General features: G+C 38.5%; 1 protein-coding gene and 1 long non-coding RNA gene across 4 annotated transcripts in view; one reads left to right on the plus strand and one right to left on the minus strand.

The window, feature by feature from the left end:
* LOC112156659 (glutaminase kidney isoform, mitochondrial) overlaps window positions 1–20940 on the minus strand; it is a 23135-nt gene extending 2195 nt beyond the window's left edge. Inside the window, exons 1-16 of one of the 3 annotated variants that reach the window (XM_024288920.1) lie at window positions 20563–20940; window positions 12543–12639; window positions 12124–12242; window positions 8962–9091; window positions 8802–8881; window positions 8551–8714; window positions 5953–6011; window positions 3474–3506; window positions 3351–3409; window positions 3196–3262; window positions 3051–3101; window positions 1163–1339; window positions 947–1078; window positions 781–873; window positions 601–662; window positions 440–516 (exon numbers count right to left, since the gene is read on the minus strand). In XM_024288920.1, the coding sequence (XP_024144688.1) occupies window positions 440–516; window positions 601–662; window positions 781–873; window positions 947–1078; window positions 1163–1339; window positions 3051–3101; window positions 3196–3262; window positions 3351–3409; window positions 3474–3506; window positions 5953–6011; window positions 8551–8714; window positions 8802–8881; window positions 8962–9091; window positions 12124–12242; window positions 12543–12639; window positions 20563–20786 (1624 nt within the window). In that variant the 5' untranslated portion in view covers window positions 20787–20940. Of the gene's footprint in view, window positions 1–439; window positions 517–600; window positions 663–780; window positions 874–946; window positions 1079–1162; window positions 1340–3050; window positions 3102–3195; window positions 3263–3350; window positions 3410–3473; window positions 3507–5952; window positions 6012–8550; window positions 8715–8801; window positions 8882–8961; window positions 9092–12123; window positions 12243–12542; window positions 12640–15942; window positions 16059–20562 lie in introns of those variants that run through there. The other 2 variants (XM_036216016.1, XM_024288921.2) reach the window with 2 other exon arrangements.
* On the plus strand, window positions 20729–23628 carry LOC112156660. Its single transcript, XR_002921016.2, has 3 exons — window positions 20729–20866; window positions 22721–22853; window positions 22942–23628. It is a non-coding gene; the product is annotated as an uncharacterized LOC112156660 (long non-coding RNA).
* Window positions 23629–24896: the final 1268 nt, after the last annotated feature.

Consider the following 24896-nt stretch of genomic DNA (forward strand, 5'->3'; position numbering starts at 1 on the left):
TTTTAATCTAAAAAAATGTTAGTAACTAGATTTTTTTTCCTTCAATGTTCTTGTAGGTCTCCGTACTTTTTAAAATAAACTTAATTTTCTTCTTTTATTAAAGGAAACTTAACTCTCAAAAACTATAATCACTATTTTGCTAAAGAAAAAGGTTTTTCAAAAGTTCATTGTAAAATTTAAACAATGTGTTTTTACTTTTACAGATAATTTGTTTCATTTTAACCATTTTATTTAAAAAAAATAATATTAGTGAAATTTTTTTTTATTTTTTTACCGTCAAGTTAAAAAATTCACTCTAGTTCAAGAGAAAATGTGGCTAAATGATTTGAAAAGAGTTTTTTTTAGCTAAAATAGAATCAGAAGGTCATAAAAATGATAGTTCTGAAGGACAGGTGTTATTTTTAGAGGTAGTTCTGGTCCCGCTGGGGCGGCGTTGCACCTTCGGCTGCGGCCACGTGCAGCGCCGTCCTCGAGTCGTAGTCCCTCTGCTCCATGTCCATGGAGGACAGGGCGAACCTGCAGCGGGAGGGAACAATGGCGGTGAGAGAAGGTCATGTGACGGCGGCGGACGCTCAGACAAACGACGGGGAGCTGCCTCACCTCCTCAAAGCCGACACGTCTCCCGTGTACGCAGCGAACAGCAGGTTGATGACGGACTTCACCTGAAACGACAGTGGACCTCAGTGATTCATGCAGGAGGCCGAGTGTGACGCAGGAACTGTCCAGCAGGGGGAGCAGTGGATCCAACTGGACTGTGAGTCCAGACGAGGTCAGACTCACCCTCTGGTCTCCTCCCTCCCTACGAGGGTCCAGTTTCTTCGCAAAGTGCCTGAGATTATCGTAGTTGTGGAAATTACAGAGAGAAACCAGATCCTGGAGGGAAAAGAATGTCCTGAATCAGGATGTGAAGGAGTTCACAGTGAAAACACGTCGACTCTGAGGTTACCGTGCAGAACTGGATCCCTCTCACGCTGTTGCCCAACTTATCCAGCGGGGGGGACCAGCACATGATGCCCATCACGTTGGGAACCACCAGCAGAATCCCACCAGCCACTCCGGATTTAGCCGGTAGGCCGACCTGGGGGGGCAGACAGGAAGTGGAGACCTTTCAGAATAAAACCCTTTCAGTGGAGCAACCTTTCGTGGCTGTGAAGGGACTGACGTGGAAGGCGAACTGTCCCGAGAAGTCGTACATCCCGCAGGAGTGCATCAGACTCAGAGTGTTCCGGACCGCCTCGGGGCTCAGGACGCGCTCGCCTGTGATTGGACAGAATCCGCCGTTGGCCAGAGTCGCCGCCATGACGCTGGCGCTCTCGCAGGTCACTTCTATGGAGCAAAGCTAAAATATGTACAGTAGTTAATCCGGAGTTGTTTTGTTTTTATCTTTTTCTAAACAAATATGTGTCAAGTTTAGCTGCAACACTTCAGATCAACTAAAAAATAAAGTTGTTTTTTAATCAAATCTAAACAAATGCTAAATGCTAAACTAGCTAAATAACATTTAAGATAGATGTACAAACATATGAACGTTGAAAAAATAACACAAAATTAGCTTAATATTCAAAAACTGAACAATGCTACAAAGGTATGCTAGCATGTAGCTAATGTAGCATTTAAAAACGAACAGAACAATGCGTTAAAAACTAAATACTGCTCTATTTTAAAACGCTAGATAAGATGCATTAAATAAAGCTAAAGAATACACAGTATTTTAAAAAGTATTAAACACCGAAGTACATGAAAAAGTACAAACTACAGACTACAAAAACTAAAAAAAAAAAAGTATTTACAATTTTTTCTATTCAGTTAAAATGAGCAAATACAGTAAAAAATACGAGAGCTTGAAAAAGAAAACAGTTTGATCTAAATAACATGTCTTCAATTCCACATACTTAAGGGATAATGGATAAAAAATGATTTAAAAATGTTTTAAAGCAATAAGAGGAAAAGTTAACTAAAAATATGGGATCCATTGAAAAATAAGAAGTACGCCTTCGTTTTCATAGTTTTGAGCTTCTATCTAAGCTAAATGCTAAACTAGCTAAACATCTTGTAAGACAGATTTAAATAAATAATTCAGAATGATATAAAGATTACATTTTTATAAAACATCACCAGCAAAAGAACTGAACAAAGCTACAAAAGTTCAGTAGAATGTAGCTGATGTAGCATATGAAGCTGTGAAATGTGTTAGAGCTACAGCTAGCTAACCAATGGATTGCTGCTAATATGTTCAAAGAAAAATGTGCATTTATAATTCTAAATAATGTTTGGTGTTACAATACATACCAAACACCAAAAGTAAGTGAAAAAGTAAAAACGTTACATATCATTAAGCTAAAAGACAAACTACCAAGTTGGCAAAAAATATATAATTTTTATCCAGTTGAATAAACTACATGAGAAACTGATAAAATGCAAAAGGTAGATGAGAGGAATATATCGGTCTGAGTTGAAAACATAAAATTATCCAAAATAAAAAAGAAAATGGTTAAAAATGTCTGAAAAAGTAAAAAAGCTTCATATCATAGAGATAATTCTTCACAAACTGCAGTTAGCAAAAACAAATCGAATTTTTACCCAGTTAAATGAACTATGAAAGTAAGTGATAAACAATGCAAATGATTGATTATCAAATGAGAAGTACATTGATCTCTTTTGAAAAAATAAGGAAAATAAAAAAGAAAACAAATGTGTGGGGAAACAAAAAAAAAATTACACCTAAAATTCAAACAAAATCTGCTGAAAAAGTTCAAATAAAACAGAAAAAATGTAAAGTATTTCTTCTCCATGACAAACAAATAATAAATTTGGTATAAGAATAAAAGAAAAAAAAGAGGATTCTAGGTTAAAGCTTAGTTAGTTAGTCATTAGAACGATGTTTTTAGTGATTTTGGCTGAGACACTATTAGGACGCTAATACTTTATTTACTCTTTTGATGTGAAAACACAGATTTGTTTTTGTTTGTGGTTTGACTGGAACAATATTCGCTGTAAGTGGCGTTGAGCTAATATCCTCCTCACAGGTGAACGTCTTCTACTGAGCTCACCTGAAAGTAGAAGTCCAGGATGGAGGTCATGTCGGTTCCTTCTGGAAAACACTGAGGATAAAAACCATAATCAAAACCCTTTCACCACCAGGAAGTAGATTGATGTCACTTCCTGCTCCGGACACATGGTGCTCCTCCTCCTCACCTTCTTCTCCTTCAGGTAGTAGCCGATGGCGAAGTTTCTGTCTCCAGACTCGCGCTCCGACTGGAATCTGAAACGGCGAGAAGGGGCTTTGGTCAGACTCGGCGGGTCAGATCAGGAGCGAGTCGGCGAGTGTGCCTGCGTGCTGCTTCACTCACGTGGCGTTGCTGAAACCCACGTACTCGTTCCCCGCCAGTTTGTTCATGAAGTTCATGACCTGTAGGCAGGAGAGTGTCAGGAACAGCAGGGAAGGACTGAACCAACAACCACAGCGTACTCACATAGTCGAACTTCTCGGCGTTGCTGGCTCCTTGCTGAAACACAAACACAACGATCAGGTGGCGTTGAATATTTGAGCCTAAAAATGCTAAATTGTGACGTTAGCATGACCGTAACGGAGCTGCGTCTCTATATTAGCCTACGGCGGGAGAACATGACAGGATAAATTCAGGTTAGAAGGGGGCGACTAGAGAATCCCGTTAATCCAGTCAGGAGTTTAGTTAAAGGAGAAGAAACTGAGAGGACGTACAGCGGTCACGAGTTTAACCACGTCCAGCTTCATCGGGCTTCAACACTGAGGACCATATCAGAGGAACGAGGAACTCCTCATGAGCACAACCACACAAACGACACTTCAGCTTCAACAAGTTGCACTCCAAAAGGTTTTGTGCCAAAAAAAAGACCTCCTAGAACAACATTTGACAGTCAAGGAGGAGGCGGAGCCTCAACACTTAGCTTAATCAAGCTAACAATGAGAGCTAAGAAAAGTTAGCAAAATATATTTTAGCTTATATAGTAATAATTTTAAAAACTGCAACCGTACAAGACTATCTCAACACACGTATGTCAGAAAACATTGTCCTGTTAAAGACTTTGGCCTTATTCATAGTAAATACAGGTTGCTAAGGAAAAAAAATTAATGAATTATAAACAGGAGCATGAAAATTTGCACACATGTTCATCAGACCCACACTTGAGAAAAACTCAATGGTTGCTATGGACCATCACATTCATGGAGGTCACTATTCCAATCAAAAGGGAGTATTTTTTATGGAGAGAAAACAGACTCACCCCGATTTGTTTGTAATTTTGCAGTTGTGTTCTTGATTTGTAGCTCATACAATACATTTCATGCACAAGTACACAAAGAAATACAAAATACAATTTATACATGCAGTCTATAAAAATTACACACAAATCTGACGTGAGACTCTTTCACGACTCCAAGATTCCTCTATAAGTGATGCGTTTAAATGCTGCTAGAGTGCTGGGTCATCAGAGTTCTCTTATCAGCCGATTTGAACTTAGATTGTGAATAATATCTGGTGAAAACTTGACATTTTCCCACTTTCTTAAACAGATAGTATAAAAAAAGAATACACACGCACAAATCAAGGTTGAGTCTATTTTCTATCCATATTTTTAAAGATATTCTTAAACTATGTGGATCTAAAACATGTGATTGTCCATGTTGGGAGTAACACATTAGGAAAGAAATATAATAACATCCTTTAAACTTGATTTAGTCAGATCTCCTATTTCTTTTTTTTTTTTTTTTGGTTCTTGTAGTTTTCCGTAAACTAATATCCATCTGTGGACTGTAGCCCACGCAAATAATTCTGATTTTATTTGACAGCATTTTGTTAAGACAATAAAAGCCTCCGCTTTCCAATTTGGTGTCTACCTTTCATTTTCACTTTTTTTTAACTTGTACTTTTACTCGTTTAATTTTTTACATATTAAATCAGTAAAAGCTGGCTGTGAAAAAATAATCTACGTAAACTTTGTGTAAATTCTGATAAATAAAAAAGTTGCAACAAAAAAATGAAGTCCTTTGTTTCCAGATGTATCATGGTTCCACCTCTACAGTACTTCTAATTACTATCATTACTTTTAAAGAACTTTATAGAACACTTACTCTTTCCAGACAATAATATTGTAAAGTTTAGTGTGAAGTATTACAACCCAAATTCTGAATCTATGGTGACTTACAACTTAATGATTAAAATCAATATTTTATCTGGTTGTGGTTTGGAACTTTATCGATGAAATCTTAATTTTTTGAGATGAAAAACACCTAAAAACAACTTTTTAGCCTAAAAAAACAGAAATGGAGACATGATAGAAATACATCTTAAAGTACTAACAACATTCAGCTAAATTTTGTGAAAATGTTCAAAAAAGTAGAAAAAGTTTATTTTGTTAGAATTGTTAAACCCAATAGAAAACATGTGACCATAAAACCCCAGACTGGAGAATCCCTCCATGACTTGACAGTGAATAATCCTAATCTGAGCGGTGTGATGTTTAATGATGTCGGACGTGCTCGGGACTCGGTCGGCTCTCCGATGAGATCTCCTGACGAGTTTGGCAGTAATTAAGCTCCTCTGTGGAGCCTCGCCGCTCTCCTGCCGGGCTTTCCGGCCACACGAGAAGGTCACGGCGAGCGTGGAGCGAGCGCTCGCAGCAGCAGGTGGTGCTCTTGGGTTTCCGTGCGGGGGTGGGAATCACCTCCCCGCTGAAGGTCAGGGCTGGAGGTGTAATGAAACCTGGGAGAGGCGGAGCCGGAGACGGCGGCGGCCCGCTTCTCCTCTGGCTGAGGTACGTTGGGGCAAATCCCCTCAGAATGATAATCTATAATCTGCGCGGTAATCTGCCGGAAGCGCGATGATGGTTTCACATCAGGATAGTGACTCATGATTGTTTTATTTTAAAGAGATGAAGCTTGAATTTGGAGGATGTCGGCACTCGGACTTTTACCTTGATGAGAGACGTGCAGACGATGGCGCCGGCGTTCACCATGGGGTTGTGGGGTTTGTCTGGAGGAGAGCAAACAAAGATTCAGAAAAACGGAATTTAAGTTAAAGTCAAGGCCCGGGGGCCGAATCCGGCCCTCCAGATAGTGGTATTTTATTCTGATTAATGGGCCGATGTTGTCTTGTGCATATTTATGAAATGTATAATTTTGACAAAATATATTTAAATGGAGAGTAAAAAATTAAAACTTATTTAAGGTTTAAATTGATTTATTCTGTTACAATATTCCTGCCTGTTTTTATTCATAGTAATGTTGAACAACTACGTTTTTAAAGTCTTAAAAATTGGCATTCTTCTAGCTTTTTAAATTATTTTGGCCTAACTAAGATTTTTTAGGCTCTTTTGGAGTTAAGGTAATGTTTCAGCTACATGCTAGCTGTTTTGGCTCATTTATGCTTAAAAAAAGCTTTTTAGGCTGTTTGGGAGTTAGGCTGATATTTACATGCTAGCTGTTTTGACTAATTTACGCCGGGGTCAAACCGGACGCGAACGGCGTGCGCTTCCATTCGGCACCCATGTTAACCTATGGGGTCGGTCACACCAAGAGCGGAGTGGCGCGGAGGGTCCGCGCGGTGCAGCGCAACGTTTCGGCGTCTGGCCTATTTTTTGCGCGAGCGCTACGCGTCAATACTGGCAGGAAGTTGCATCAAAATACATGAGAATTATCCCCTTTATTTTCAAAATAGAACCAATTTTTCACAATAAAACGCCGCTATTGACAAATATGATCATGTTTTTGTGTCTAAACAGACTGTAGAGATGAAAATATGCATACAAACAAAACACACAGACACGCGTGTGAGAGAGCCCCCACCCCGCACACCACAGATCTCTGGAGCGGGTGTGCTGGCCCGCAGGGTTTTTGCGTCCAGTGTGTCCCCCCCGGCGTTAGACTTTTTTTCATTTTTTTAGGCTTTTTGAAGTTTAGCTACTTTTCAGTTACATGCTACCTGTTTTAGCTAACCAAAGTTTTAGGGGTTTTTTTTAGGTTTTTTTAGGCTAATTTAAGCTAACATTTTAGCTTGCTATCAGCTTCAGTGTTTTCAGCAATGAGTTTCAGTGTTTTCAGCCATCAGCTTCAGAGTTTTCAGCTATCAGTTTCAGAGTTTTCAGCCATCAGCTCCAGAGTTTTCAGCTATCAGTTTCAGAGTTTTCAGCCATCAGCTACAGAGTTTTCAGCTATCAGTTTCAGAGTTTTCAGCCATCAGCTTCAGTTTTCAGCTATCAGTTTCAGAGTTTTCAGCCATCAGCTTCAGAGTTTTCAGCTATCAGTTTCAGAGTTTTCAGCTATCAGCTTCAGAGTTTTCAGCTATCAGTTTCAGAGTTTTCAGCCATCAGCTTCAGAGTTTTCAGCTATCAGTTCCAGAGTTTTCAGCTATCAGTTTCAGAGTTTTCAGCCATCAGCTTCAGAGTTTTCAGCTATCAGCTTCAGTGTTTTCAGATATCAGCTTCAGTGTTTTCAGCTATCAATTTAAGTATCTTCAGCACCCAAATTCAGCTTACAGCATTCAGACTAGCATTCTCACGGGTAATACTGTATATCTAGCTCATAATTATGTTAAAAAGTTTTGTTTTTAAAGGTTTAAAGACATAGTTTTAGAGTGTTCAATAAATATTTATCTTGTTCGGTCCGCGACCTAAAGTGTGTTTTGTATTTTGGCCCCTTGTGAGATTGAGCTTGATATCCCTGCCCTAAAGGGACATTGAAGAAAAAAAAACATTAAGAAAATAGTTTTTTTCCCTAACAATTGAACTAAAAAAAATATTTTAAAAAATAGTTTTTTTACTTCAATTTTTAGAAAAAAAATTCTTTCAACTACGATGTCTCTTCAGGGGCTCTGTATCTGTCTGGTACAGAAACAAAACAAACAAACAAAAAAACAGACAAAAAAAGACATCCTGCCTCCTGTCTGGCAGACAGGAAACAACAAAAGCCACAAGCCAAAAAAATGCCAATGGGGAAAGAGAAATTGTCTTACCAAGAATTGTTATGTTTTTGAGAAAAAAAATGTTGTCACTAAGACAAATGTTCTGAAACTAAGATGATTTTGCAATTAAAAAACTGTCTTAATAAGATTATTTCTGTTGCAAGACATAAAATAGGACATTTATTTCTATCTGGTTTTTGCAGTGCTGTTTCACCTTATGCTACGTTCACACCGCCCCATGCAGTGTCCTATCAACCACTCCCAATCAAAAGTCTATGTAAACACATATTAATGAGAGTTTTAGGGTTCTGAGTTCAAAACTCTCGTGTTCACGCAAGTTTTTAAGTCTGTTTTCAGGTTCTACGTACAAAATGTGCGACCATCGAATGGCTGCTGACAGTTCAATTTGACCAATCAGAGACTTGGATTTGAAAAGTGTTTCTGCTGAGTTTGGATCCAGAAGGTTTACAACTTATAAATCAATAAAATCGAGATATTTTCAGTGTTCTATGTCAGGTTTTATAGCAACATTGGCTCTGCTTTCACCAAAATAAAAGTCTTGCAGCAAAACCCCCGTCCGGTTTCCCTGGAAACGGAGCGTTTGGGTTCTCACCGTCCTCGTTCAGGAAGAGCTTGTTGAACCTCAGGCCGCTGGGCTCCTTGCCGATGAAGCGGTGCACGTACTCGGTGCCGTGGTCGTGCACGGCGATGGCGTACTTCAGCGGCTTCACGCACGACTGCAGGCAGAAGGGGACCTTGGTGTCGCCCACCGTGTGTCTGGAAAAAATAAAAAACAGCCGTCTGTAAGCGTGCACCTACTGTGACTCGTACGCTAAAAAAACATAAACGGAAGGCGGGGCTTGCCTCTGTCCGTCCACCGTGCACAGAGCGACAGCCCACAAGTCGGGACTGAACCGGGCCAGCTGGGGAATGTAGTCCGCCACCTGCAGGAGGAAGATTTCAAGCCTTTGTGAAGTGAAGGGACAATAATAACACTAACAGCGACTTCTCTGAGGCGCCGTACCTGACCGCCAGACATGTTCTTGGCGTTCTCATAGAGGTCGTCAATGTGGGCGCAGAAAGGCTGGAAGTCTGGGATGACAAACTTCTTCCTGAAGGCCTGAGTGAGCAGAACGATGTTGCTCTGAACGCACCTGCAGGAGACGACAAGGTTTGTGTTGATCTAATAAAAACAAATCACCATGGCAACCAGCTAAGGTGCATTTAAAATCCTTATTTTTCTACAAAAACAAAAGTGTGCCTATTAATTCAGAGCCCTTATATATATATATTATTCTGGTTGTGTTTAGTGATGTTGAAACGACTTTGAGAAGTACACACGCTCTGTCAAGATATTTGTTTCGGTGTTACTGAAAATACGCTAAAGTGGCTAACATGTAGCTGTATCGTACCGTGTCCTTTTTACGTGTCATGAACAAGATGGAAGGTTGTGTAGTCACAGTAATGTTTGTTCCAACCACATCAGTCTGTTTCTTTCTGTGTTGATAACAAGTAGGGGGTTATTCTGAATAAGCTAATGTGGCTAACGTGTAGCGGTGTTGGACTGTGTGTTTTTTACTGTCACTAACTGTGGTAAGTTAGCATCGTAGTAGAAGTATTATTTGTTTTAGCATTTGTTTTTTTACAAGTTACTAACAAAGTTGGGAGTTATGGTACAAATGCTAATGCTTCCGATGTCTAGTGATGTCAGACTGTTTTATTTTGTTACTAACAAGGTTAGAGGAAAAAAAGGAAGAAATGTTAGGATTTATGGTAAAAATGCTAATACAGCTAGCGTCTAGCCGTGTCAGTCTACGTTTCTTTTACTTTACTAAGAGGGTTTGCAGTAACATTTATTTTTGCAGTTTAAATCTTCTTTTTTTTTAAGTCTTACCAACAAGGCTAGAGGTTATTGTACAAATGCTAACATAGCTAATGTGTAGCTAGCGGTATCAGACTAACTTTTTTACGTGTTACTAACAAGGTTAGGGGTTATTGTAAAATGCTAACACGGCTATCATCTAGAAGTCTCTGACTGTATTTTTTTACATGTTACTAACAAGGTTAGGGGTTATGGTAAAAATGCTAATGCGGCTAACATCTATCGGTGTCTGACTGCCTTTTCTAACATGTTACTAACAAAGTTCGGGGTTTTTGTAAAAATGCTAACACGACTAATGTCTAGCGTTCTCGGATTGTTTTTTTGACGTGTCTAGGGGTTATTGTAAAAAAGCTAACGTGGCTAACTTCTAATTTTTTTTATGTTTATAACAAAGTGGGGAGTTAGCGTAGTAGCAGTAAGTCTTAGCACTATCACTCTGTTTTTCACGTGTTGCAAAGAAGGTCGGGAGTTTCAAGTTTTGTTAATATGCTAAATTTTCCAACATAGCTAACATGCAGCAAGCTGTAGAGTTACTGTGAACAGTTCATAAAGGGTGCAGAAACTACAATATTTGCTTTTTTTTTTTTTAATTTAGTGTCTGATCTGTTTTGAAAGCCCACAGCGATCGGCGTCAAGACTTTTTTTTAAAGATCCACTGAGAAAAATTGTGTTTTTAACATGTTCTTGTGGGACTTTCTGATGATGGAGAAATTGCATTTCATTGTATTTATTTATTTAAATAATTCTGAAAAATAAATGCTGTTTGGAAACTGTCAAAACAGTATCTTTTTTTATGTGTATTTTATGTATTAGTGGTATAACAAATTGTTGGTGCTTTTTTAACTTTATTTGAAAAACTTCAATTATCGGAGAAGATTTGTTTATTTTTGTCTAAACTTTTTTTCTCCGTCTTCTCACTTTTGTTAAATTTTCAGATTGAAATGAAGAATCAACATCGAGTCTCCTTTTTCTATCCCCATCCTCCTCCGAAGAGCCTCCCAAACAGGAGCCGTGTAACTGCGGTGGAGGCCGCTGCAGATTTGTGGCTCAGTGCATCAAACCGTCTAATCCCTGCAGCTGAAAAACACACTCGCTCACGCGCCGCCCTCGCAGCTCTATAAATAAGCCAGGGGAGAGAGGGGGGGGGCAAAGCGGAAGCGATGGATGGCGGCCAGGAGCAGCCGGCTCTGGGGGCCGGTCCCTGGTGAGCCGTCATATGTCCCGAATGGATGCACTGCCACCTCCCAAGCTGTCGCTCCTGTCTGTGTTTACTTAGCTGGAGGGGGTTGAAGCATCAACCAAAAAAAACTGAAAAACTTTCAGCTTTTTCTGGTGTCTGCACCTAATTTCTGCCAGAACTTAAGGCTAAAATTTGAGTTAAAAATCCTAAACATGGTGGAAATGTTTTTGGTCAAAAGTAGTTCCTGCTGAACCGTAAACGAACGAGAGATAAAGAATTAATGACTTTACTCTGACCAAGATCCCATAAAATATTCACGCTGACCATAAAGGTGTAACCCAAGATCCCTGTTTCTTTCTTTTTTTTTTAGACCCGCCCACTTATGTAATTGACGAGTTAGCAAAAATTACTTTTCAAACCGAAGAGTCAGTACAAACAGATCTAAGACCCACCCATTTTCTAAAGAGACACGTTTGCATAAATTGATGCAAGACCCGCCCACTTTTCAACTGGATGAGTCGGCATCAAATAGATCTGAGATCTGATCACTATTCAAATGAGTCAGCATATATTGATTGGAGACCCGCCCACTTTTCAAAGAGGCAAGTCAACATAAAATAGATAAGCCCCACCCACTTTTCTCATAGCCAAGTCAACATCAAATAAATCTGAGACCCGCCCACTTTCCAATGGACAAATCGGCATAAGTAGATCCAAGACCCGCCCACTTTTCCGACTAGCTGAATCAACAAAAAATAAATCTTTTTAATATAAGAGTCAGTATAAATGCGTCCAAGACCCAGCTACTTTAAAAATGAATGACTCAGCATAAATTGGTCGGAGAACAGCCCATTTTTCAATTGGAAGAGTCAACATAAATAAATCCAAATAACTTTCCTTGATACATTTTGATTTAATTTGGTTGATTTAGTAATAGGGGCAGATAGTATAAGTTTTCTTCTTTCTGCTCCTTTTCATGTATTAACTGTTTTATGTGTATATAGTATTATTTTAATGTTATGTATTGTTATTAAATGAAATTTAAAAAAAAAGTTGATGAGTTCTAAGACCCTCCCACTTTTCAGACAGATGAGTCAGCATAAATGACTCTGAGCCCCGCCTACTTTTTGAAGAGGTGCCGGTCGAGCGCTCCGTCTGACGTGGTCTTCATCGTCACCTTCAGCATCTCCATGCACTCCTTCAGCCGGGGGTCTCCTGTGCGGAGGCCGGTAGCTTTGAGAGCCTGCGCAGATGGGGGGTGGGGGGGGGGGGGCACGATCAATACAACCTGACAGGAAATCAATGAGGCAACAAGGCGCGAAGAGCAGCTCTTAAAGAGAGGAATGGAAGCAATAAAGGCGGGAACACGACTTCTTTTTTTTCTACTTAGATCTTCACACTTTTTCTAATGCTTTGAAGTGCTTTTGTTGAATTGTTTTGATGCTTTGAAGTCAAATATCTGCACACTTTTATATGGAATGTTTGTATTTTGATCCCGTTTGCATCGGTTTCCTCTCTGTTCAGACGTGTTCAGAGGACTCACTGTGGTGAATTTGTGAGCCGGGATCTTCTCCTGGCCTTCTGCGATGGTGTAAAAGAGCAGGTCCTCCAGGCTGGGCAGGATGCCTGCCTTCCTTCTCCTACGAGAACATCATGCAGAGGTGTGAGAAAACACACGGCGGAGGGTTCCTGCCGCCGGCGTTCGGACTGAAAGGAGAAGCAGCGGGTTACGGCTACAGCGGCCTGACGCTGGCCTTACTTCAGCTTGAAACCTGTGGAGAGATGGTCTCGGCTGCCGCACAGGTTCAGCCGCTGCTGTAAGGCCAGAGCTGAGGGACACTTTTCACCTGAATACCAGCCAGGACTAATCAAGTTTTGATTAAATGACTCGACAAATTCCAAAGGTTTTAAAGTCTCCACTGGAACAACAGAGGCACAGTCGTCTTCCTTACAGCGACTGTGTGGCCGTGAAATTGAATGAGGGCCATTGCGATACCAGCATGGAGCTTTGCCAAGACCTCAGGCATGTTGTTGACGGGTGGCTGAAAGCAGGTCGTAAAAACACACACTGGTGTCCTGCTGAAGGGCAGAGCTCTCTGCAGAGTGGTGCCAAACTCCATCTACTCTGAGGGAGCAACAACGTGTCAAATCTCAGCTAGAAAAAACTGTTTATTAACCACCTGGGGGCGCAGTAGAGCTCTGTTAGCATTAGCCTCTGGAGGTGAAAGTCACTCCCAATCGGCAAACACGTGAATGCTGAAACGGTTTCTCCATTTAGGATTGAGAAAACGCTAGGATTTAGAAAATGGCTAGCTAACAAGCAGAGAGAAAGCTAAAGCTAATCTTTGCTAACGATTATTCTAAAACCAGACGAAAAATAGTGATGATGCTTGAATCTCTCTAAATAATGATAAGCAACGCTAAAACGCTAATTAAAGTCCAAGCTGCGAAAATTAAGTGCCAAATTAGCAAAAGATAAATTCAAAAATACATTTTCAAGTAATGTCAACATTTTAGAAAGATTATGAAAACATTCTTGGAGAAAGCAAAATACAATAAATCAGTTTTGAAAAACAGTTTATATATATATTGATAGCTGTAATAAAAATTCTAAAATCAAGAATAAATTGCATTAGCTACGTTTATTTGTGTCAACATTTTAGGTAGAATGCGGTTGCTAGGGATGCATTAGGTAATTGTAAAATAGTTAAAATAGCTGAAGATTGAGCTACAAAACAGGCAGTTAATTCACATATTTAAAATAATTAGCTAAAACGACACTAATATCACTAAATTGGAATAAATTAGCTAAAACCGGTTGAATAATGCTAGTGTAAAACTTAAGTGCCAAAAGATTATCACAAATGCTAAACTAGCTAAATAAATAATTTAGCTAGTTTTGCTAACGGATATTCTAAGACCAGACATGCCAAATAAATAGTGAAAATGTTTGAGTTACTCTAAATAATGATAAGCAGCACTAAAATGCTAATCAAAATATAGGAAAATTGTTTCATAGAAATAACTGCTAAGCGTTAAATTAGCACTTAGCAGTTATTTTTAGCCTTATCTTGCCAAATTAGCAAAGCGCTTCAATTGCAAAAAAATTATTAAATGCCGATTTTTGCTTAAAAAATAAAAAGAAAAAGCTTTAAAAATTGCATTACCTGCAATAATGTGTATGTGAACACTTTAGGTTAAAAATATGGTCGCTAAAAACGCTAAAGCTGATTGCAAAATGCTAAGAGAGTTTGAAAATAAGCAAAAAAAACGCTTGTGATAATTTAATACACAAGATAACATGAAATTCAGAGCTAAAAAGGGTAAAAATAATTATGAGTGATTCCCCTCTTTTGATGAAAGCAAACACTCAAAGGTAAGTTTTCCCTCCGTCAGCATTCACGTGTGGCGCCACAGTCATGTGACCTGGCTGGTACTCCGGAAACCCCGTTAGCGTTCCAGAGAGGAGCGTTAGTAGCGCATCAGGAGGCGGACAGGAAGACACTCTGCTATGATTCATATCGACACCAAATAGGATTTGTGAAAGCTCTAAGCACCCGGGCTTATGTTATCCTGCAAAGCATCATGGGAGCACTGGCCTGCTTGTTAGGAGAAGGTGTTTAAAGGTAGAACAGGCTCCACGCTGCCGCCAGCCAGAAATACAGAGGATAGAATCTGAAGGTTAGCAGTGTTTCCTGTCCGTGTGTTCAGCAGATCAATTAGCCGTTATGGGAATCTTTTCAGAAAGTTTGTTGATTCTTAGTTTCTGAGATTTCATTCTTAGATTTTGAAAATCTACTGAATTAGGAGATTTTTGAGGAACTGCCGAAGAAAACGGACAAAAAACACTGTAGTTGAAGCGAGACGTCAACAGTTCTTAGAAGTTTTGCCGGGTTCCTCTCAAAGTTAGAAGTCAGGATGTCTTGACTGACCATTTACTGTAAAACTAAAGCCCAATGAGATTTTATATCAAAGTTACCGTACTTTCCACACAGTAAAGAGAACCTAAACACCATATTTTTTTTTCTAGAAACAACAGTGCACCTTATAATCTTTGATATAATCACTTCATATTGATTAAATCTGGCTGTGCTTATTGATGTTAAAGCAGTTATAAGAGGTACTCTGCGCTAGGTCATGATGTTTAACTTATTACAATTAAGTGATTGTGAATTTGCTAATATGTAGCGGTGTTGGGAAGTGTTTTTTTTACATTTTACTAACAAGGTTAGTTATCACAGTAACCCTTTTTTTGTTATATCAGTCTATTTTTATACGTGTTACTGATAAGATTGAGAGTGTCAAAGTTACAGTAACGTTTGTTAACAATGTTTACAGGTATTGAGAATGCACTAACACAACTACCTTGAATAAGACTTCTTCCGTGGTTAACGTGTAGCATGTTTCAAACAAGTTCTAGAGTAACTCTGACTACGTAATTAAGTCTGACTGACTGATTAAGTTATCCATGACTCTTGTGACTCACTCTATGTGTCCTATTGTTTGGTGCACCTCTTATAACGATATAAATTCTAAAATAGACCATTCATTGGTGGTGTTCTTATATGCTCCCTAAAGTTTGGAAAACACGGTAGTTAAAATTTAAAACTTTTTCAGGGCTCTGTGCTTGGAGAAATGGAGAAATCCTGACTTTTCTTTGAGTCTGGAACGCAGCATCACTTTAATGAGCTTGGGAGCTCGATGGCGTGGTCCCCTTCTGACCTGAGCTCACATCAGAGACTGTGACAGAACAGGAGGAACAACAGAGGAAGGAAGGGCAGAAGAAGGGCATCCACGGGGAGGGGAGGGGCGGGGGTGGGGTGGTTTCAAAGTAAAAGCGGCCGGCAGGTTTCTGTGGAAAACCTCTACTTCTACAGGAAGACACAGTCTTAATGACCACCAAAGAAAAGGAAATTAAAATCATAAAGATGAAACATACTTACAAATGCAAAGCAAAGCAGATCAACAACAGGGAGAGTTTGAAGAGGGAATAACAATGAATTAGTGCACAACAATAACAGAAAACAATTCATAACAGGATTTGCAAGAGACGGCTCAAATGCAGAACAACATTTTTTATATGAAACACAAACCTCAGCCATTGTCCGGGATTTGGGAGGAGCTGCAGTGAAGATGAGTTCTAAGAGAAGCATCAAATAAAAAAAGCCCCTCAGCTGATGTTTTAGCCCCGCCCCCTCCCTGTTGGGGAGGTTTTTAAGGTCGGCCATGACTCAGCTCACAGTAGCTGCTGCAGATCTGCACGCAGTACCATGTGAGAGGCCCGGTGTGAACTCGAGGCAGATGTTCAGAACTGCATAGAGGAGTTGAGCACGCAAACACGAGCACACTAAAAATATTCTTCATTTGGCTCTACGTCAGATTTATTTTGCTTTTTTCCAGCTATTTTATCACGGGAAATGTAATTTTCTGTAAAAAACAAGCTGTAACTCCAGCTCTCCGTGGTTTCACCATCACGCTCCTGTCAGGACAGATTGGCCGAGTTGACCGTCGGCACGGCGAAACACAAACCGACTCGTGTTTCACCTGCAGGGAGCGCGGGAGACCGGCCAACTCCAACAAAGCAGAACAGGAAGACTGAGAAGCTTCCTGAACATTTTCCTCTGATCCGCCTGATGTTTGAGAGATTACAGGATCTGAAGCTGAACGGCCTCCGAAGACTTTAAGGTCTCTAAAAATGCTAGCTTTGTTTCATCCTTAATAACATTTAAGTAACGTCAAAATGAATGAAAGTGAAAATATCTTTAAACATAATAAAGGGTTTTTATAAACAATTACTGCTAAACAATGCTGAAAACTATATAAAAATGCTAACATAGATGCAAAATGAGGAAGAAAGCTGAAAAAATGGCTACATTTGCAAATAAATTAAAAAACTGTCGGATAAAATGAAAAATATGAACATTTAAGACTATAAAACAGATTGCTAAATAAATAGATTCCATCAGAAGTAAATAAAAAGCCTAAATAAATGAACAAGTCTTATAGCTAAACAAACTAGCAATACTTTGCTAATTAAATTAATTTGTTTCTGTTTCATCCTAAATAACCACGTATGCTAAATAACTTTCAAATTAACAAAAGTGAACATTTACTGCTGAACAATGCTAGAAACTGTTTAAAATGCTAATTTTTGCTGGAAAAAAAACTAAGACAGTTGAAAAAAAGTTTGATTTGCTAAAAAAAATGCTAAAATGTTGGATAAAAGGGAAAATAAAAGACAATTTAGGACTAAAAAAAGACTATTAAAAAGTAGATGGAAGTCTTACAGATAAGAAAACTAGCAAACGTGCTAATTAAATGCGAAAAAAAGCTAAACATAAATTTAACTGAAATAGAGTAGAAAAGCTGAAACTTCATAACAATTTTTTGTCTCCGTCTCATCCAAATTTACCATTTATGTTATATAACTTTAAAATGAACAAATGTGAGCATTAACTGCTGAACAATGCTAAAAACTAAATAGTAACTTTGCTGAAAAAAAATGATAAAGATTAGTTAAAAAAATGATAAAGATAAGTTTCATTTGCTGAAAAATGCTGAAATGTTGAATAAATTGGAAAATTAAGGATAATTTAAAAAAAAAACTGAATGCAAAATAAGTAGATGGAAATCTTGCATCTAAGAAAACTAGCAAAACTTTCCTAATTAAATGCTAAAAGCTATTGACAAAATGAACTGAAAAAGTGGAACAGCTGAGAGAGCTAAAACGTACATGCTAATTATTTATTCTCTGTTCCGTCCTAAATAACCATGTAGGCTAAAAAAACAGAGTAATTATAAACAATTACTGCTCATAAACTGTGTAGAAAGTGTATTTGAAATGCTAAAATTGCTGACAAAAAACTAAAATGGCTGAAAAAAATAATAATTTGCAGAAAAATGATCAAATGTGAGCTGAAATGAAAAATTCAAGATAATTTAATACTTTAAAACTGAATGCTAAATAAGTAGATGGTAGTTTTGCTGAGAAAATGAGCAAGACTTTGATGATTTAATACTAAAAATGCTAACTGCTAAACACAATGTTAACTGAAAAAGAGTGAAACAGCTAAGAGAAGCTGAATTTACATGCTAAATGTGTAGCCTCTGTTTCATCCTATTTTTGCATTTACTGCATTAATCTTTCTCAAAATACTTTGATACCAAATAATCCTCATTCTTTTAAGTTTCTTCTTTGGTAGCTATGTGGCAAAAAAGGCCAAAAGAGTTTATTAAAGTTCACAAAATCATGTGATTTTTCATCCAAACACAATTTACTCTCTTTTCTGCTCTGAAAGTGAAATCCTCCTCCAGCAGAGAAAACATGATGCTAACAGACAGTCAGCTGAGCGCACAGACTCTAAATCGTCTGAGAACAAACAGTAAAACGGGTCAACGCTAACCTGCAGGGCAGCGGTGCGTTTAATGACTCCGGAAATGTGTCCAAACTCAACTTTTTCTGTGTCAATACATTTGTTAACAGCTGGAAGGAATCACATCAAAATACATCAAAACAATCATTTCCTATTGTTGATACAGTGAGGCTTTACTTTGAAAATCAAAGTTGGAAATGGAGGAGAAGCCCATCTGGAGCAGATCTGTTCCTGCTAACGTGTTAATCTATGCTGTCAAAGGACGGAGAGGAGCAGAAGCCTCGGTCAACAGCAAACTCTCGTCTCATTAGAGGAAGGCAGGTGATGGAAACAGCTGGCATGTGGTACTTCTCAGCTGCTGTCCAAACACCTACAGCCCCCGAATCTGTGTTTTTAATAAGACTAATCCAACCCAAGTTTTAGAATAAAAATATTTTAAAAAATTCTGATACAAAAACATTTAATCTTCCAAATCAAATATTGATGCAGAGCCAAAAGAGCTTAAAATTGGCTAAGTCCACTAGCTAAAAACTAAGCTAACTTATGTTAAAAACAACTAAAGCTACATGAAAAAGTAAAAGTGTGAAGCAACCAAACAAACTGAATTCAAAGACAGAACTTTCATGGTCTTGATCACAAAATAATGAATAAACATGAAAATGTTTTGAAACATTTGATTAATTATGAACAATTACTGATAAATAATGTTAGAAACTCTACGTGAAAAGCTAACTTAGCTGTAAACATGACAAAGACAGCTGAAAAAAAAGCTTTATTAGCCAAAATATGCAAAGATGCTAAATAAAATGGAAAATTTAAGATATTTTATTTCAATAAAACTGAACGCAAAAAACGAAAGTCTTTTTTTAGAAAAAGGATCAAATCTTTGCTAATTAATTGCTAAAAACGCTAACAGCTAACTACAAAACTTAACTGAAAAAGAGTTAGATACCTAAAAAGACTGTAAATTCGACAAAAAAAAAATTAAAGTTATATTTAAAGACATGGTAATTTATTATTCATCAACAATACTTAACAATATAATTAAATACTATAAACACCTAGGTAACAGCTAAGTATGAAACCAACTGCAAAAAAAGACAACAGCTGAAAAAAGTTGAAATACCTTAAAAAAAGATGAATATTCAGCTGTTGGATAAAACTTAAAATAAATGTAAATAATTACTTCTAAACTATGTTTATTGCTGTAAATTTAAAAATAACATTTTTAATTTTGAAGAATTTTGCAAAGTAGTTTGAAAGTGCTAAAGAAACCCCCTTTTTTCCATGCTAGCTTAAATTTATTCACCCAAAAAAAGTGAGCTCAAGACCACAAATATTTTAGGATTTTTTTTCTTTAACGTCTTTAAAAAAATATGAAATAATACAAATCCAAAACATGACTTTCCTCTAATGTAAGAGTTTATTATCTCTAACTGTGTGGAGAATTTGTTACGATAGCAGTAGATTAATTCCCTAAATTCATTCAGTTTTTATCTCAGAGGCCAAAATAATGTTTTGGAATAAAAAAAAATATTTTAAAGAATTTTTTAATGATTTGTTACAGACCAAAAATGTAATGCCAAAAAAAAAAATACAAGCTGTGCTAATAAATATCTTTCAAAAACAGACAGAGCTAGCATAAATTATGCTTTACTGCTCTACTTTGTCTCCAGGTGCTTCAGTGTGACCTAAAATAACAGTATTTTCAGATTAAAAGTCTCTCTGTGAAAATGATTGCTCTTATTGGGCTTTTATTTTATTGTCTTACTGGGTTTTAGTTGTTGTTTTAAGTCTGAGTGTCCCGATGCCAGATGCTGGCAGGAGTGACCTTCATCAGCTCCTGATCGCGGGCTTTTAGTGAAATCAAGCTGCTGCGTTAAGTCAACAAACGCAGTTTCAGCAGCAGGTCAGAGGATGAAGCTCCTGCTGCTTCATTCTGATGGTCACGACTCGCTTTCAGCATCTCTGGATACATTTTTATCGTTTCAATCAAACACATACGTGATAATTGTTGTGTTTTGTTAATAAAGTTTTATTATTCGTGGAGTTTTGATGAGAAACGGGGCGTGTTTTCAGTAGAAATGCGGGGATTTGATCACAGATCGTCACTATCAGCTGCCTCCGTTGCTAACTACCGGCGCTAGCCCGTGGTGCGTTCACGGTCGCCTCGAAACCCGCGATACTCACTTCTCGGTTGAGGAGTCTTTGCCGGCTTCATCTTTGGAGCAGAAGCCCCTGGTCCCGCGCGGGGCCGACCACGCGGACAGCGCCCTCCCCCTGCCGGGCACCCTCCCGCCGGTCCCCGTGGCGGCGGCAGGTGCTCCCCTCCGCGCGGCGCGAGCCGCCAGCGGCCGCTGCAGATGACTGTGAAGGAACTCCCTCAGCGCGACCGTCGACCGGAAATGAAGCATCTCGACCCGGTTTGTGAGAGAAGAACCTTCTGGGTTCTGGAGACGCTACGAGACCGAGTTCAGAACTGCGGAGGAACCCGGTGAGCGCGACGGCTTTTCCAGGTCGAGTAACGGTCCTGATACAGTCAATGGATACAACCAAGCGGTCCTGCACGCGCGAGATCTGATTGGACAGGGAGAGGGACTGTCGGTTACTGATTGGCCAGTGGAGCTGTCAATCATATTAATAGCTTAGCTTGTGTTTAAGGTTGAGTTTTGATTTACTTTACCTCCATCACCTCCGATTAAACTCATTTTAGGGATTTAAATTAATGTTTTTTTGGCTTTAATTCGGCCACAGTGTAACTTTTAGTCGTCCAGTGTCTTCTACTGTACATTTTGTCTCTATTTAATATTTATCTTCACCTATAATTACAATTTTTATGTAAAAATAACGAACGCAGATTTTTTAAAGGAAAATTATGCACACATTTTGTGTATATTAATGTATACATAAATTATATATATATATATATATATATATATATATATATATATATATATATATATATATATATATATATATTATAAAACTAATGTGTAAACAGTCTGATCCCATCTACTACACACCAATTTACATTCTGCCTTGTCAAGCTAAGGTTTGAAAAAAAACATTGTAAATCATCCACTTATAAATTACCTCTAAAGCCGCAACATTTTATCTCCTGTCCAATCAGGTTCAGATCTGGTTATGGGCGCATAACAGCAAACCTTAAAGTACCTCTGCTTTAGATTCAAAATTACAGTGCTCAGCAGTTTTTATTGATTTTTAAGTTAAAGCTTTGAACTGTGTTAATCATTCCCTTCGTGACATTGGTGTCTCTGAAAATGCACTGTTATGGTTCTCAAACTATCTCAGTGAAATAAACAAAAAGTAGTGTGTTAAATCTGAACAATTGCATAGCTGCAAATAAAAAGTATAAACAACAATGTAAACTCTTTATTTTGTATGAAATTTAGTAAAATATCAAAATGTTTGGGGTGAACGTACTTTTTTCCTATGTTGTTCATTATTGATAACAAGTATGTTAATTGACTCAATCTAACTTGTTTAATATTATAATTTTTTCACCGCTAAATAAAAATATAAATATCAATAAGTTTTTGCCCATTTTTTCTGAAAGAATAAGTTTCTAAAATGTTGTTGAGGTCGCATATGTGGCACTTAAGTTGTGTTATACTGACACCTGTTGGGATGTTTGGGTACTGCATGAAATGTGTTTATGAAGGGCTAAAAACAATTTTTCAGTAAATAGAAACTCAGTTTTCAAATTGTTGTTGGCTAATCTATAAAAACATATTCAATCCTTAAAATATATCTAAACACATATGTGTGATAAATATATGATAAGTTCACAGAATCTCCAGTAAATAGGAATTAAAATATTTATTTTTAATTGATTTGATCATTAAGCATGTCATAAAAATGTTTATTTTGTTTACTTTTTTTGTAAATGTTGTTTCTTTTAACTATTTTTTCCTTTTAATTCTTTAACAGTTTTAATAATATGTCCTTAAGTAAAAGTTCTACCTTTAAACAATAATATGTTGTGTCTTTAAATGATTTGTTTTTTCTGTGTTTGTTCTTTCTAATTGCAATTACTAATTATTTTTTGTTAATTCGGTGTAAGGTAAACCATGTTCTGTCAGGTATAAATATAAACCAAGGAGTTAAAAGGGTTGGAGCGCCATCTACTGGAAGCATGGCGATGAACTCAAGGTCAAAACAAATAAAACACTTGATTAAAAACAAATAAACATTAATCTAAACTATTTAAATATATATTATTATTATTATTTTATTTTGAAAGCCTCACAGTTTTTTTTGTTTCTGTGAACGTTGACCCTCTAAGGAAAATTAATAACAGTTTTTAACTGTCTTTTTTTTAAAATAGCGCTTTATCTAAAGCTGGTCATAAGCTCCGCCCACCTGGATCTCCACGTGGGCTAAACATGACTAATACGCCGCGTCTGAATTAGGACCTGAAACCTTCTGAAACAAATGGGGACTTCCACCATCGCGCAGACGTACGTCACGCTTTAATTTTGAAAAGTTTTGGATTCAAAAATCACTTTATATTTCAAAATAAAAGCCCCGTTTGCAATCTTCACACAGGGCTGCGGAGGTGAGAGCAGGAGACAAAAGGAGGGAAGGAGAGGAGAGCTCCCCGCCGGAGCTGCAGGGAGCAGAGAGGCAATCATTCACCGACGCCCACGCCTTCTCAAAAGCAGTCAGCTTCCTGTTCCTTTCAAAAAAAGAAAAAAAAAATGAGGGTGACGGGCGCGCTTCCCTCCCACGCCGCTCAGCGGCTGGCTTCCGCCCACTTTGCCCGTGGAGCCGCCGCCCACCCTCCAGCCGTTGCCGCGGCAACACAACATCATCAGTGACTTTGCACTGGAAGGAGAGGAGGAGGAGGAGGACAGGGCGAGGAGGGGCTGGAGCCACGGCGAGCGGCATTCGGCGTGGGCGTTCATGAGCGCAGCTCCTCTCCGGAGAAAATATGTCTACGCCTGTGCGCGTGTGTGCGTGTGCGTTAGGGGGGTGGAGGAAGAGGATGATGGGAGGTATGTGAAAAAGGACCTGCGTCAGAGTGAGTCATCGAGCACTTTCACAATGTGTTGATGTGACGCTGATGCAAATGGCCGGAGAGGCGCCGGGATTCATCTGAGGGCGAAAAATACCGCCGCCGCTCTTCTTCATCCCACCTTCATCACTCAAACACACCGTAGAGTTAAAAAAAATAAAGTTTAATGTTCATGTGCCGTATAACAAATAAAATATATTAGTGTTTAAAAAAAAAAACAGGTGCATAACTAGGTGAAGCCTAATCTATCACTGGACGATAAACAGAACTGATCACAACATGCTGCCGTCAACACCCCGAGAGTCTGTGGAGACGAGACGAACACGGATTCCAAGCCTGATGGCAGACACGTGAACACACCGCTTACTTACATAAATATTGCATCGGGGGCTCCGGGTGAGCCCAACTCTGATGGATGGGGGTGTATTTACAGGATGACGCGCACAAACACGCTGTTCTACTTTTACGTGGTTTCAACAAACACAAGCTATGAAGCTTCATCATTATATATATATATGTATATACATACATATATATATATATAGCAGACATGTTTTTGTTTACTCTACATACAGAAACACTGTTTTGACACCGAAAAATTACAGCTAAAGTTACAATCAGACGAGGAAAGAACAAACAAAAACAAAATAGAAATCCCCCTGCTGGACAGATTAGGCTATCAGTTCTATTTACAGGCTGCTTTTCCTTTAAAGTTTCTGCTGGGAGACTCCTGAAGACCTCCCACCACCTCCTCCTCGCTGGTAGATGCGTGGTTTCTCCTCAACAGCAGTTTTTCTTTTTTTTTTTTTGCTAAATTACAAAGTGAAATGAAACGGTTCGCTCGGCCTCCGGCTTGCCGGGAATAAACGTCGGAGGTCCCTCGCTGCTACTCCACTGTACACCCTCGCGGTAGATGACCTCCCCAGAAATATACACAGGACAAGAGCTGGGCGGGGGAGAAAGGGGGGATGGGTAAAGGGGTGGGGGGTGAGGGCGGCGGCTCCCCACTTCTCCTGGTTGCCCGTTTTGACGTAAACGACACAAAAGTTTTACAAAAAGTAGAAGCGGGGGCTGCATCTTAATTTTTTTTTTCTTTTTTAACTACGTCTAGCTCCTCACATGGAAAATTTCATGTAAACAACCCCCTTGTTGTCATGGTTACTATGACCCATATTTTCCGCACTGTAAGCAAAATGTTAATTTTTTTTCCAAAAAAACGACAGTACACGTAGATCTGTCGAAATAGTTGGTTGGGTACTATTGTAAATATGCTAACACAGCTAACATGTAGCAACGTTTTTTTGACTTGTTACCAATGAGGTTGGGAGTTACCACAGTCAACGTAACGTTTGTTTCAGTTAATAATGGTCTGTTTTTTTGCAAGATACAAATAAGTTTGGGTGTAGTAAATAAGCTAATAAGGCTAATATGTAGCCATTTTGGACTGAGATATATATATTTTTTTACGTGTTACTAACGGGGCTTC

Source organism: Oryzias melastigma, linkage group LG2 (assembly GCF_002922805.2).
Source record: "Oryzias melastigma strain HK-1 linkage group LG2, ASM292280v2, whole genome shotgun sequence".
Lineage (NCBI taxonomy): Eukaryota > Metazoa > Chordata > Actinopteri > Beloniformes > Adrianichthyidae > Oryzias > Oryzias melastigma.